Below are 15,840 nucleotides of genomic sequence, written 5' to 3'. Positions count from 1 at the left end.
AAGTATATAGTTTAATGGTCTAATACGGATCCACTGAAAGAGGGCAGTTACACAAACCAAATACCAATAACACAACTGCATAAGCTGATAAAATGACTGTCCAACCAAAGCAGGTCCAACCCAGTAACATCTCTGGCAGGTTTCTCTGCTCACATGCATGGACCCAATTAAAGCTTGCGTTCCACTTCCAGGTCACACCAACCACTCACCAGCTTTGAGATCTTAGGTAGTTTACTTGACCTCATTAAGTACTACTTCATCCATAAAACAGGGAGATGAGGACCCACCCACCTGACAGGAAAGTCAGAATAATTAAAGGAGACAGAGCATACACAGTACTGGGTGCAGTCCCTGACATATAGGGCCAAATATACATTAACCATTCCCTTCATCATCATCATTCTGAAATTTTCAAGATGTTTTTCAGGCTTTATTCTGCCATCAGGTATAAAATGTATCAAGTCTATAAAAGAAGACTATTCACATGCATATTTCACCTCACTTTTTATTAATTCCTTTGTTGGGGTAAAAAAATACACAAAAATTTAGTTCATTTTAGATAAAAACCTTTTTCTCTCAAAACTGTTATTTAAGCAGCATGTGTGTGATGTCTTTTAAGTTTTATGACATTTTTTACTCTGAATAACAAAAGAATCTGAAACACTGACATTTGCTTCTTCAAAGTTCCATGAATTTATTTTCACAAGGCACATGAAATATTTATGTTGCTTCACTTTCACCACCAAAATCAATAAGCCATTTGGGAAAAAATGGCCAAGGTCAGACATCAGGTTTCCAACTACAATAGAGGGCTACCAGACCTGCTTAGAATGAGATGATTCTATGGCCCAAATCTCATTCAGTATTCTTTGGCCCATCCTTACTCTCAGAATAAAATATTTTTTTTAAAGATTTCATGAGAACAAAAGTTCCGTTTTCTACACTTCTACACTCTAACAAGCCAGACAGATTCACGCTAATTGAACTGCAAGGCTTCTGAGAGCGGCTGAAAACAACATAAATGCTGTATGTGTAAAACTAAGAGGTCGTACTCATTCAGAAAAAGGAAAGGAGGGTCCCAGCCAGGTTTGGTGGTGAGCACCGATAATTCCAGATACTCTGGAAGCTCAGGCAGGAAGACTGCTTGAGTACAGGAGATCAAGATCAGCCGGGCAACACAGCAAAATCCCATCTCCAAAAGAAAAGAAAAGAAAAGAAAAGAAAAGGAAGGAAAGAACGATAAAGAATGAGCTAAAGACCACGAAATTGAAACACATCTTAGCAGAGTACCATGGTGACACAGATAACAGTTAAGAGAGAAAGTTTCAATGACAGACCTTGTGTGGCCAAAAGTGATTCTACAGAAACAAAATCAGTAAGCAAGGAAAGATCAAGATGCGACAGAACTGATTTTTCAAGCAGAATGCGGCAATACCATACAGCCTTTTGGAAACATATACCAACCAACAGCAAGACATTTCAAATGGAAGCTGAGACACTGTTCTAAGGATAATTGTTTTTATTTTCTTTTTTGAAATGAAATGGATGTGAAGAAGAAAGAAACCTGAAACAATATTCAACCAAATGTAAATAACGATTATCGGTAGATGACAGGGATGATTTCTAGATTTTAGTTATATATTTATTGTTTACCTTTTCCCAAATTTTCTAAAAATAAAAAAATTACTTATATTTTTAATTACAAGCTTTTTTTTTTTTTTTTTGACAAAATGAATGAGATCAGCCATCCAGTTGTAGATATGGGATACTCTAGGTAATATCTATAGATACATATGTCTTCCCCATTAGACTCAGGACCCTGGTGAATGACACCTTAGGTTACTGCTCCTTAGAACCCCAGTGTCTAGCACAGGGCCTAAAATATGAGCTACATGTATTAAGAAATGTTTAGCAAATGAATTCTGGATATGGCCAAAAACCCAAGAAGGTAACCCTGATCTATCCTCCAGATAGTACAAATATGGCCAGGGTCTCCCACTGGTATCTGCCCAGGACTTCTCAGCCTCCTTCCACCAACGGTGCCCCTGTTGGGCATGTGCTGATCAGCCGGAAAGATGCAATTAGTCTGCATTATAGCTTAATGTCCCTCGCTTTTAATATCTTCCAGCGAGTCCTTTGTCCTTACTCATCTAGCTTCTTTCCTTTTAGTATTGTCTACTGAATTGAGCCATGCTGTTTTACCCACATCTTGCTCTGAAAGAAGCTATAAGAAACACAGCTAGGATGTGCTGTCTTGTATTTCTGCTAGAGATATCCAGGCCACTCCAACACTTTAAGAGAACCCACGGGAAAATCTGTCTCAGATCTCAATGCCATTAAAATAACTACTTTTCAGAGCAAGTGACACATTTTAATTTTATGAGCACTGTGAATCTTGAGATTTTTCTCTCGGCTTGCAGCTGAGAGCCAAATCTACAGTGACCTTACTACACGCAGGTCTGTCTGTAAGCTAGCTTTTCCTCTTGTTTCATCTTATCATTCTTCCCTCCCTCTAAAATGACCTTGCTTTATCTTTTTTTCCTCTCTCTCAGATCATGTGTATTTTTAGAAGTCCTTTGGAAAGAGGTAGGATATAAACAAACCAAAAAATTAAATACAACCCCAAAGTCCCCAATCCCATGCTGTCTTTGGAGATTTGTATCCATGTAGCTTGCCTGCAGGACAAGAAAGTAAAGCTCCACACCACTCTCCTTGCTGTACCAGCCAGGGGGTGACCTTTATGTGCATCTGTGACAAGAAGGTCTGTAGACCAGAGGCCCCTCCCTTTCGACTTCCTGACCACCAGCTCTAAAATACACATGACCACCAATGTGAATGGAGCACTATGACTCAAGGCAGAATTGCAAATGGTTAAGAGTGCAGACTTCGGCTGGGGGCGGTAGCTCACGCCACTGTGATCCCAGCACTTTGGGAGGCCAAGGCGGGTGGGTCACAAGGTCAGGAGTTCAAGACCAGCCTGGCCAAGATGGTGAAACCCCATCTCTACTAAAAATACAAAAAACTAGCCAGGCTTGGTGGCGGGCGCCTGTAATCCCAGCTACTTGGGAGGCTGAGGCAGAGAACTGCTTGAACCCGGGAGGCGGAGGTTGCAGTGAGTCGAGATTGTGCCATTGCACTCCAGCCTGGGTGAGAGAGGAGACTTCATCTCAGAAAAAAAAAAAAAAAAAAAAGAGTGCATACTTCAAAGCCAGACTACCTGGGTTTTAATCCTGCCTGCTACATCCCCCACTCTAACTGTTGACTTTAGACAAATTAAATAACATTCCTGCGCATCTTTATTTCCCCATCTGTGCAACAGGAACAATATAATGGTACTGACCTCATAAGATTGTTGAGAACAGCAAATGCGTTAACACATGTAAAAGTGAGTAGGCCATTGCCTAATACACAGTAAATGTGGGACAGTACGACAATAGGACATTTCTGTTTTTGTTTTTTGTATTCTGTTGAGACGGGGTCTTGCTATGCTGCCCAGGCTAGTCTCAAATTCCTAGCTTCAAGCACTCTTCCCACCTCAGCCTCACAAAGTGCTAGGATTACAGGCACGACCCACTGCTCCTGGTCATTGCTTTTTTTTCTACTAAGGTAGCCCACCCACATTATCAAGTCTGATTGGCAGTAATGTTTCTGACTGTAAATTACTAAACTGACAAACCCATTTCTATGGTAACTTTGTGTCTGGATCTCATTTACAAATTAATGTTCATTCAAAATTCCCTGTATCCTGAATCAAGGACCAGATAAAACAAAATAAAATAAAATAAAATGCAAAATTCCCTCTAAACACCAGTCACGTTTAACCACAAGCTTTCTGATGTGAAGGAGAAAGCAGGTTCCTGGGAATGTATCCACAATTAGTAACAGGATGATCCCTCAACCCCCAAGTGTGAATGAATGCACAAGTATACACTACTGTGTGCACATACACACACCTGTCATTTTCAATACAGACATTTAATATGCCTGAAGAGATTTTTAAAAAAGAAAAAAAAAAAACTCATGAACTTTTTCTCAGGGCATTCTTTAAAATAATGTATTTCAATAGGCCGCAGGTGGTCAGAAAAAAAATATACTGTTTAGCTATCAAAGAACAACTCTGCATTGTTAGATACTTGAGGTCCTGATTTGCACCTGGGTTTAGAAAGCTACCTCATACACATGCACTTAAAATGGAAATTTCTCATCAGATTCCACATCTAATGCAATGCAGAGCCCAACTCTAGATGTGCCCCATCTTTACTCAGGGAAGAGCCAGTCTCAGCAACTTCCTTCACACTCAGCCCACCGAGATGTCAGTCCTCAGTGAAGGACTATTCCACATACGTATGTACATGATTATCAAATAAAGGGACTTCATACTCCAACTGCAGGAACGCAAAGGAAGAAAACCAGACAAGTATGAAAGCTGTAGCGTTTAGGAAAATCAAGGAAAAAATTAATCACTGAAACTCTTATCTCCTGCAACGAAAGTTACTTCAAAATTTGATGTAAATGGATTAAATTTCAGCATTTCGCTATACCGAAATTACACAAGATGGGAGTGAAAATAACCAAGAATACATTGGAGTCATTTATCTTCCATTTCCCGTATTTCCCTTAATTACCTACCCAAATGAAAGCACCTAAGAGTTGTTAAAGTATTGAAATACGTCAGTCCTTTCTAAGCACCTACCCAAATGAACGCGCGGAAGAGTAGGTTACAATATTTAATTAAAATACGTCAGTTTCTTTCATAATTCTCTTATTTCTGCGTATCACAAAAAATAGTCTAAGAACAGAGCAAAAATGAACAAGGACAATCCGCCAAGAAAACTGCTTTGAGGAATGTAGTAATCTCAGTCCTCTCAGGTTTACCACGCCAACGTCTTTGGGAGAGCGAAGGCAAAGGAGATGATAAAATGACACTTCCGAATAGCAACAGCTGAGATTACTTTCGCATCCTAGATTCTTTCCACCAGGAGCGCGAGCACGGGGTCTTCTAAACGCTCTTTCCACGATCCCGAGGTCAATTTCAAACGCTGCTCCTAGCCTAAGTCCCGAAGGAGGCTCGCTCGCCCACCCCACCCTGCAAGCATTGCACTTCCCGTTCGCTCTGGCCGGTCAGGAACCCTAACTTGACAGTGACAAACACCGAGAAAAGAGGAAGTGGCTAAAGACCATTTCAAGACATTTTTTAAAGGGAGATCAATGGCCCTGTCTTTCCGGAAAACTTCCATGGGACGTTGCCATCACACCCTCTGAAAGTTTCAGCGAATGACAACGTAGCAAAAGTGAGGTCGACTCCCCTTTAAAAATATATATATATATATATTTTTTTAACCCTCGAAATCCTCTCGCTATCAAAATCGATCCCTCCCCGGTAACAGCGAACGCAAAAGAGCTCCCATCCCAGTGGGGCAGATCTCGTAAGCCAGGCTCGGGGCCGGGTGCGCGCCGGGTCCTCCCTGCCAAGCGGCAGAGGAGGGGCCGGCACCGCGGCGGCCGGAGGACCCGACGAGCGCCTCCCTTACGTCCCTCACCTGGTTTGACTGGTTTGGGTGGCGGCTTCGACATCTCGCTTCCTGGCGCTGCAAATCCTAAAGACCCCGCCGAAAAGCCCACCGCTTGCCCGCCACCTGGCACTCAGGCACCCCAGTTTCTTTTTGTCTGGCTTACAACGGTGCGCCTCCCAGGACCGGCGCCCACCCTTGGCTGCGCAAAGAACGGACGCAGGCAGAGCTGCTCCGCCGTGTGCCCCGCCCCGCCACACGGCCGCCGGAGCCGTCCTAAGCGCCAGCCGGGCCGACGAGGAAGTGGACCCTGCCTGGCCGAACGCTTATTGGCTCCCGGGCTGGCAGCTTCGCCGCAGTGGGAGCGCGGGCGGCGCGCACGGCGGCGGAACGGGCCGGAGCCGAGCGAGGGCGAAGCGGGCGCGCGCCAGTGCCGCGGGCCGCGCGCGCTCCCAATAGGGAAGAGCCGGAGCTGGCCAGGGGCGCGCGGGAGAGGCCACGCTCGCCGTAGCCCCGCCCCGCCCCAACGGGGGCTGGAACCCGGGGCAGAGCTGAGTGGAAAGGGGCTTCAGGTGGCCACCGCTACCTGGCATCCCTCTAATCCAGGAGGATCGTGGAGAAAGAGGTCGTGGGCCTCTCGGGGAGCGAGCTGCGGGTAGCGGCGCACTGGGGACAGGCGCGCGCCTGGCTGTCGCCCTTGCCGCTGTGTTTGGGAGGACTCGAACTGGCGCCAGGTGAGTGCTTACCTGCTCGCCCCTGCCGCGCCGCGCCGCGCCGCCTTGGTGGGGCCTGGAGGTGTTTCCAGAGGGTTTTTGTGCTGGAGCTCGGGACTTGGTTACACCTTGAAAGCCTTGCCTGGACTCTTGCCACCCTCAGAGAACTGATAGGTGGCCTGCCGAGGAGCACGTGGACTCCTGCTCTAGCGCCCTGGCATAATCCTGAAAATGGGAACTCTGCCTCCAAGAGACCGCGCAGCTGGGAGAAGTCGCCAGGGACAGGATTCAGTACTCGATCCTCGCGGGTCGAGATGGTCTCATTGCTCTAGCGTTGGGGTGATGACCTACTGCCCGCCTGTTGCCTGTTATTGTATGGCCTGCTAAGAAGTTTTTTTTTTTTACGTTTTTAATGGCTGAAAAGAAATCAAAAGAAATATAATACTTTGTGACACGTGAAAATTACATGAAATTCCGATTTCAGTGTCCGTGAAAATTACATGAAATTCCGATTTCAGTGTCCGTAAAATTTTACTGGAACACAGTCACGCTCATTTGCATCTGTGTTGTCTGTGGCCGCTTTCGCATTACCCAGCAGGGTTGAGTAGCAGCTGGCAAAGCCCAAAGCATTTCCTATCTGGCACTTGACAGAAAAAGTTTGCCGACCCCTGATCTAGCGGATATTATCTTCGGTGGGAGGAAAGAACTGGAGCACACAAGGAAGCCAATGGCATAAGTTCAAAATAACAGTCAATATTGTAAATTAATTGTGTATTTGGGGAAGGAAAAAACTATTTACACAAGAACCTACATAAATGAAACCAACGGGGGAGGGGCATGAATTGCGTTTTCAAAAACCCCAGCCCTTCACGCCTGTAATCCCAGCACTGTGGGAGGCCAAGGCGGGTGGATCACGAGGTCAAGAGATCGAGACCATCCTGGCCAACATGGTGAAATCTGATCTCTACTAAAAATTCAAAAATTAGCCGGGCGTGGTGGCGGGCGCCTGTAGTCCCAGCTACTCGGGAGGCTGAGGCAGAAGAATCACTTGAACCCGGGAGGCGGAGGTTGCAGTGAGCCGGGATTACACCACTGCACTCCAGCCTGGTGACAGAGCGAGACTGTCTTAGGAAAAAAAACCCAGCCTTGAGGGATTTGTTTACCAAAAGGGAGCAAAGTTTAAACAATAGTAGGAAAAGACTGCCCTATCTCCTGGAAGAAGAGAATCAAAATAGCCGTTCAATAGAATACAGAGTGAGAAGTCCTGGAAACATTTTCCTCTTTTTAAAATATCAGGCTGTCCTGTAGATACATTTGAAGAGCACATTTAGCAGGAACTTTGTCTTTCAGATCATTTGCGTCAGCTGCCCTCTTCGTACAATCTGCTGATTTTGCACATGCAACTTCTGACCGTTCTACTGTTTAGAATCCAAAATGTAAATGTTTAGTAGTGAAATGAATTAAACATAATAAACACATCTGAATTAAAAAAAAACCCAACAACATTTTACTTAGGATTAAAAAAAAGTGTAAAAAATAAAAATTAGTCATTTTAGATTTGCTCTTGGCTATCCTAGTTTGTTCTCCCGCTATGCAAAAGCTCTCTGTTGTTGAGGAAAGCTTTGCACACACCGGGAAAATAAACTACACAGATATTCCATGAGATTGAAGGTGGTGTGGATTCTAGTGATAGATGTGCCCTGAAATGATGACTCTTTGGACACATCACATGATTGACAGTTTGTACGAAGCTTGCATTTGCTTCATGAAGCCTGGCAAATCATAATTGCAAGCTTTTTAAATTTGATGTTTTGTTTTGTTTTTGGTTTCTTGGGAGGCAGTTTTGGGGTTGTTTTTTGTCTGTTTGCTTTGGTTTTTTTTCAAGAGAGGGTCTCGCTCTATCGCCAAGGCTGAAATGCAGTGGCGGGCGCAGTCATGGCTCACTGTAGCCTTGGTGATTTTTTTTTTTTTCTTTTTTTTTTTGAGACGGAGTCTGGCTCAGTCACCCAGGCTGGAGTGCAGTGGTGCGATCTCAGTTCGCTGCAAGCTCCGCTTCCCGGGTTCACGCCATTCTGTTGCCTCAGTCTCCCGAGTAGCTGGGACTACAGGCGCCCGACGCCACGCCCAGCTACCTTTTTTGCATTTTTAGTAGAGACGGGGTTTCACTGTGTTAGCCAGGATGGCCTCGATCTCCTGACCTCGTGATCCGCCCGCTTCGGCCTCCCAAAGTGCTGGGATTACAGGCGTCAGCCACCGCACCCGGCCACCTTGGTGATTTTTAATAGTTCTTATAGAGGGCAACAGGCAATGAAACAGTAGAATATGATGTGGAGGTGGACAGTGCCAGGCCTGAACCTGGAGCTCCCCTAAAGCTGCCCTGTGCATGCACAGTGTTTTTGAAATAAATGACTTCAGGGATTGCTAGGCCCACCCCCACCCACCCTAGTCACTTAGCCCTGTTGCCTCTCTTGTCTCTGCATGTTCCAGTTGCCCACCCTGCCGGTCACATATTTATCTGCTCATTGCTGATAGGGTATGCCCAGCATTCACCCAAACACTGGCTTGGACAGGCCCAGACTGCTAACTAATGTAGAACTGGGAGTTCCTGTTTCAGTTAAAAAACAAAAACAAAACTTACATTTCACTGTATCCAAGAGATTTTATAAGTGAGTTTTTTATGCCATCTCACTCCTGGTTCCTGAATGCAAGTAACCCCCTCAAGCCTATTTCCCGTGCCACAACCATGCTCACTTGTTATTTACATGCCATGTAATTGATGCAACAGTCACACGTGTAAGCACAGATGTGGCAATTAGGACGGGGAACAGTAGTTCTTTCCATTCTGTGTGCACAGCAAATAGTGCCCCATCAATAACACATCAGTAAGAATGACATCAATTATCCATCAGAGCCTGACAATTAAGCTAGCACATATGTAACACCCTTTCTTTGCTGTTAGTAATAAAGTGCTTTTTAGCAGCTTGGAGTGATGGAAAGAAGTCAACTGGTTTAGTTTCATATCTGGCTTTTCCACTTACTGTCTGTGTGACCTTAGGCAAATCGCTCTATTGTCTGAGCCAGTTTCCACTTCTGCAAAATGAAGAGGTAGACCAAGTAATCTCTAAAGCTGTACTTCTCCAAGTTTGAGAATTTATGCTTCAGTGAGCTATCCAAAAATAAGTGAAATGGGGGCAAGGAATGACAAAGTTTTATGAATTTTTATTTGGTCAAGTGAGGATATCACTCTGCAAACAATTTTTGACAACATAATTTTGTAAGAGAAAGAACATTTATCGCCACAAAAGTGAGATTAAAGAGCAGCCTCTCCCTTCCCAAAATAAGGCTAGTTGGCATCATTGCACTGACATACCGAAAAAATAAGAATAGGGTAAAGTAAAATTCAAAAGCAGAAAAATTACAACATAAAAATGTATTTTACAATATTCATTGTATGCAGTCGTTCCCTCGATACATCTTGTAAATTTGGATGGAGATGTGATTCAACAACATAACTCTGGATGAAACTCAAATATCCAACTTGTTCTGCTATTTTATTTTATTTTTTAAGCCAGGGTCTCGCTGTCACCCAGACTGGAGTGTAGCAGCTCAATCTCCACTCACTGCTACCCCCACCTTGCGGGCTCAAGCAATCCTCCCACCTCAGCCTCCGAAGTAGCTGGAACTACAGGAGCACACCACCATGCCTGGCTAATCTTTTGTATTTTTGGTAGAGACAGCGTTTTACCATGTTGCCCAGACTGGTCTCAAACTCCTGAGCTCAAGCAATCCGCCTGCCTTGGCCTCCCAAAGTGCCGGGATTATAGGCATGAGCCACCGTGCCCGGCTGCTATTTTATCACAGTCATTATTGAATTCTTGTCTCACACAGACTTGTTAATGGAATTGGACCCAGTGTTAAGCAATTGTAGTCAATGTGGAATATTCTAGAAAGGTCAAGAAGTCAGGCAACAATAGCCCTTTCCCCACCAGGCTTTTTGTGCATAAACCCTCCCCAGGGAGAGTGTGGACACAGATCATAGGAACTGGAGCATTGCTGGGAGCCTCCAGCTTGACAGGTAGCCACTTGCCCCCGGCTACACAGCCTAGGTCCCTGGCCACCCCCCCGAGCAGATAGGAATGAAGAACAGTGACTGTCAGAGATGACCTTCAGCAGCCACTATTAAGGTTCCCTCCAGCTGCGCTTCACCTTTTCACTTAATGATGAAAAATGGCTCATTGTAATAACCAAGGACTGCTTTAGTGAATCTTAGGGAGGCATGTATGAAACTGCCCTCCATCCACTAGACCAAAGGTCCACAAAACAGCAGCCGGTGGCTTAACCTGGCCCTCTGCCTGAACATTTGCAGTGTCATGTAGAAAGCACTACAGAAATCCAATTAAGGGAAATGATAGCCCAATAAAAGGGAATTTCATTCTTGTCATTAGTAGACCTGTTAAAAAAAATTATGATTATATATTGAATTTCATCACAAAAATTTGTGAAAATATTTTTTCTCTTGTTATATAAGTCCATACATAACAATTTAGATTTTGCCTCTTGACCCACACAGTGTCAAATATTTACCGTCTGGCCTGTTTCCAAAAAAAATGTACCTAGCCAGGCCCAAGAGCTGGGCTTTTGGGTGAAGAAATCTCATCTTTAAATGGCATTAGCTTCATTTTGCCTCTGGTCAGTAGCAACTTTTTTCCTGTCTTATCAGGGGAGAAAGAGGCCAGCCCACAGAGGTCCCTGCCTCACTGATAATGAGTCATACCCAGGTGACTGAATTGTGCAGGTGGAAGGCAACCTGGCTAAGGAGAGAATGAAACTTCATATACCACACTGTGGCCTAGCAACTCTTCCACGCTTGGAAAACAGACATTCAAGGGGGAGTGCTCCGCAGCTCACCTGAAGTTCAACTGGTTGAGAGGCCCTGAGCACGTCCCGGCTGTTGGCACTCAGTGGTAGCAGGGGAAGCCAGTACGGCAGGGAATGTGGATAATGCGGGGCTGTGCTGAGAGGTCACTGTCACCCTCCCCTCTCAGCTGGTGTTCCTAATTTAGGATTCTTTATCTCCCTAGACATCTAAATGAAATGCATTTGAATTTTTTTTTTTTTTTTTTACTTTTAGGAAATATTAGGAAGCTGTGGTTTTCAAAGCTAATTATGAAAACATTTATCGTTGGAATCAGTGGGTGAGTAATTTTGGTACAAACAGCTCTTTAAGATACTGAGGATGTGCAAATGGTGTTTCCGTGTGGATGGAGTAGGGGACGGAGAAGCAGTGAGGATTCCAGAGTCCTGGGGAAGAGCAGACCACTGTGGGATATCAGTGGAGTGCTGGCGTCATAAATGCCAACAAGAGATGGAAGAGTTTTCTATAAACAGAGAAACAGAAGAGTCCGTCAACCACGTTTACCCACTTCCCCTTTTATTTTGTGGAGCTAACACCAGAGGCAAGGTCTGATTGGGCACTGCTTTCATTCAGGATGATTTATCATTCCCCATATGGGTGTTCCTCCATCATGACGGAGGAGAGAGCTTAGTGTTTCTTTCCAGCTGTGCCCAGCTTCAGACATGTGCTATAGAAAACACCTTCACCTCCATTCCTTTCCCCCATGTTTTGGGTGGCCTTATGTCCCATGTTGCCCAAGCTAATACTTGTGGTCCTGGATGCACTTCTCTTTCTCTCAAACATGTTCTAAATTATATGGTCATCCTACCTGTGGTCCCAGAGGCAGGCGTGCAAATAAAACATCAACATCAACTGAAAATGACACTATTTGTCTTGCTACCATATTATGTTCACCTTTACTCTAATTATATTCACATTATTTGTGACCCAGTTAATAAAATATGAGACTATTTTGTTTGTAATTTTGGGGAGATCATTGTGTTATGGTATTACATTACCATAGTAAGTCACCAATCAGAAGTAAAATTGAGTGAACTAAATGTCAGAACTCTGCTTTGCCTCCCATCTAATCAGAAGAAAAGTTCGGTTTTTCTCTGCAGTACCTCTCTTGTGTTTCTCTTCCTTCCCGCACTCACTCCCACCATCCTGATATAGGCTGTCATTCCCTAATCCCCATCTTTCCCTTCTAATCTTTCCTACACACCTCTACCAGTGTAAGCTTCATACAGAACATTTTAATTATCTGCCTGAAGAATGATATTCAGTGGTTCCCAGTTATTGAGAATTAAATCTGAATATCATGGTCTATGAAGGCTATCCATAAGTAATAAAGGAAATGTATTAGCCTCAGGGGTAGCAGGCTGCAGGAAAGATTTGATACAGGAGCTCAGTGGTATCACCAAAGACAGTTTTTCTCTCTTCTATGTGTCTTTCATTTGGGTTCATCTTAGAACTGACTTATCCTTTTGGTCACAAGGAGCTGCTAGGAGCCCTGTGACTTGTTTCTTCATAGCCTGTCACTGGGCAGAAGGGGAAATACTTCTCTTCTCCTAGGTCATAGGTCTCCCTTTGACTGGACAAGCATGGTCCACATACACGCAGCCACCGTGGTAAAAGAGGTGGGATTACATTGATTGGTTTAGGTCAGTGGGTTCTGTTCTGGAATTGAGAGTGGGAGCAGTTCCAACCAGACCTAGAAAACAGACATAGAACCTGGAAAGGCAACTACAGAGTCCACTACAGGATCCAATCCACCCTTCATTTGGCATTTGTGTAAATAAGATTTCCCTCTGCTCAATGTCCCAATACAGGGCCATGTACCTAGAAACCTACCTCCTGTCTTGTCCTGTGCACTAGGTACTATCCATAACTTCCTAAGAAAGCCTTCTTCCCACTATCTTTTCTTTAGCAAGTGCCATGATTTCTCCTTTTTCTCTTTTAAGAGATAGGGTCTTACTATGTTGTCCAGGCTGGTCTTGAACTCCTGGCCTCAAACAGTTCTCCCACCTGGGCCTCCCAAAGTGCTGGGATTACAAGGATGAGCCACTGCTCCTGGCCAAGTGCCTTGATTTCATTTTAGTGCTGCTGTACCTGTGAAGCCCATGCCAGATTCAGTTATGGCGACTTTTGTTCCTGCCTTGCATCTTATGAACTTAACCACTTGCTTCCCTACGAAGTAATTGTCCAATAAGTCTCGACCGAATTATTACTTCATAAGGAAGTAATAACAGTAATTATTCAATTGCAAATAACAGGTGTTCTGAAGGAATTCAGAGGGCATCCATGAACCTCCTGGAGATTTAACACAAATGTAAATATAGTCATTTTTCTGGGTGTGTTAGTCCATTTGTCTTGCTATAAAGGAATGCCTGAAGCTGAGTAATTTATAAAGAAAAAGAGGTTTATTTGGCTCACTGTTCTGCAGGCTCTACAAGAAGCATGGTTGGTACCTGCTTCTGATGAGGGCCTCAGGAAGCTTACATTCATGGTGGAAGGTGAAGGGGATCCAGCATGTCACATGGCAGAAGGAGCAAGAGAGAGTGAGATGGGGCTGGGCGCGGTGGCTCCCGCCTGTAATCCCAGCACTTTGGGAGGCCAAGGCGGGTGGATCACGAGGTCAGGAGATCGAGACCATCCTGGTTAACACGGTGAAACCCCGTCTCTAGTAAAAATACAAAAAATTAGTCAGGCGTGGCAGGCACCTGTAGTCCCAGCTTCTCGGGAGGCTGAGGCAGGAGAAGGGCGTGAACCTGGGAGGTAGAGCTTTCAGTGAGCCGAGATCACACCACTGCACTCTAGACTGGGCGACAGAGTGAGACTCCCATCTCAAAACAAAAAAAAAGAGAGTGAGAGGGAAGTCTCAGACTTTTTAAACAACCAGCTCTCACATGAACCAACAGAGCAAGAACTCACTCATTACCATGGGGATGGCACCAAACCCTTCATGAGGGATCTGCCCCCATGAGCCAAACACCTGCCAGCAGGCCCCACCTCCAGCTTGGGGGTCACATTTCTTTTTTCAGACAGAGTCTCGCTCGCCCAGGCTGGAGTGCAGTGGTGCAATCTCGGCTCACTGCAGCCTCGACCTCCCGGGTTCAAGGAATTCTCCTGCCTTAGCCTCCCAAGTAGCTGGGACTACAGGCGTGCACCACCACGCCCAGCTAATTTTTGTTCTTTGTGTTTGTTTGTTTGTTTGTTTGTTTGTTTGTTTGTTTGAAATGGAGTCCCGCTCTGTCGCCCCAGCCGGAGTGCAGCGGCTTGATCTCGGCTCACTGCAAGCTCCACCTACCGGGTTCACGCCATTCTCCTGCCTCAGCCTCCTGAGTAGCTGGGACTACAGGCGCCCACCACCTCGCCCGGCTAATTTTTTTGTATTTTTTTAGTAGATACGGGGTTTCACCGTGTTAGCCAGGATGGTCTTGATCTCCTAACCTCATGATCCGCCTGCCTCGGCCTCCCAAAGTGCTGGGATTATAGGCACGAGCCACAGCACCCAGCCTAAGCTTTGTATTTTTAATAGAAGCGGGGTTTCACCATGTTGACCAGGCTGGTCTTGAACTCCTGACCTCAGGTGATCTGCCCACCTCGGCCTCCCAAAGTACTGGGATACAGGTGTGAGTCACCGTGCCCAGCTGGGGATCACATTTCAATATGGCATTTGGAGAGGACAAACATCCAAACTCAGTCACTAGGGAAAGAGATGATAACCTTCGTGGGATTCTCTCAGAGTCCTACAATGTAAAAAAAATTAAAATCCATCCTGGCATTAGACTTTGTATCCCATCTCCATTTCTTAACATGGACTGGTTTTATTACTATACAACTTCTCAATCCTTAGTTTCCTCAACTGGAAAATTGGAATATTAACATCTACCTGTTGCAGAATGTGTTTGAATAATTACAGACAGCCTTTTAACTTCTCCCTAGCCCACTTTTATGTCCAAATACAATGAGCCCTCTTGTTACCTGGCACATAAAAAAATAAATGGGCCAGGAGTTGTGCATTTATTTGGGTGTTGTGAGCAAAGAAGGGAGCGGCACCAAGTAGTCACCCTTTTTCCTTCCTAGGCTCCTAGGATCTGAGCACGCTGGGCACGCTTCTCCTCAGGTTGGATAGCACATGCGAGCAAGGCTGTGAGTGTGCTGCACGTGGTGGTTGTGGGTGTGCCATAGGAGAAGGTTCCTATTCCTTTCCCACATGTTTTGGGTGACCTTCCTATTCCTTTCCCCCATTCTATTCCCCCATTTCTAGTCCTTTCCCCCATCCTATTCCGTTTCCCCATGTTGTGGGTGGCCTGAGCTGTCACCTGACCAGGATGTCTCCCAATCTGAGTGTGGATTTTAGGTGCAGGCTTGTTTAAATACTTTTTCTCTCCTCTCCTCTCCGTATCTCAGACTATCTTCTAGCCGGTCTGGCTCCAAGGCTTGTGCAAAAATGGGGTGTGTATTTCTCATTGGCTTTAGCTAAGTCAGTGAGAAAGGATCTAATTACTACTGTTGGTTTGACTGCATGATCTTAACAGAGATAAGTCTAGAAAATGACAGATTTTTTTCTAGCCAGATTGTTCATATTGTAATAAAGTCACTCCCGTTCACTATCTCATTTAAACCAAAACTTAATACCTAAACTATGGACACTTGGTATAGTTTACAGACATTTTTGTTAAAGAGGGGGAAAAGTTGTAATATTTTCTCGATACAT

The 15,840-nt window shown here is 44.9% G+C and overlaps 2 protein-coding genes across 4 annotated transcripts in view; one reads left to right on the top strand and one right to left on the bottom strand.

Moving 5' to 3' along the window:
- OSTF1 (osteoclast stimulating factor 1) overlaps positions 1 to 5,753 on the bottom strand; it is a 58,146-nt gene extending 52,393 nt beyond the window's left edge. For both annotated transcript variants that reach the window (XR_013404889.1, XM_015117913.3), the window contains exon 1: positions 5,541 to 5,753. Coding sequence is in view for 1 of the 2 variants with exons in the window: in XM_015117913.3 (XP_014973399.1) it covers positions 5,541 to 5,574 (34 nt within the window). In the remaining variant the exon portion in view is untranslated. The remainder of the gene's footprint in view (positions 1 to 5,540) is intronic.
- A 192-nt stretch (positions 5,754 to 5,945) lies between these two features.
- The window catches only part of NMRK1 (nicotinamide riboside kinase 1), a 28,540-nt gene continuing 18,645 nt past the window's right edge, over positions 5,946 to 15,840 (top strand). Inside the window, exons 1-2 of one of the 2 annotated variants that reach the window (XM_015117794.3) lie at positions 5,946 to 6,244; positions 11,355 to 11,418. In XM_015117794.3, the coding sequence (XP_014973280.1) occupies positions 11,390 to 11,418 (29 nt within the window). In that variant the 5' untranslated portion in view covers positions 5,946 to 6,244; positions 11,355 to 11,389. 2 annotated transcript variants of the gene reach the window in all.

The sequence above is a fragment of the Macaca mulatta genome, chromosome 15, assembly GCF_049350105.2.
Source record: "Macaca mulatta isolate MMU2019108-1 chromosome 15, T2T-MMU8v2.0, whole genome shotgun sequence".
NCBI lineage: Eukaryota > Metazoa > Chordata > Mammalia > Primates > Cercopithecidae > Macaca > Macaca mulatta.
Note: the sequence above shows the minus strand (reverse complement) of the source record. Positions and strands in the feature narration are given on the sequence as shown.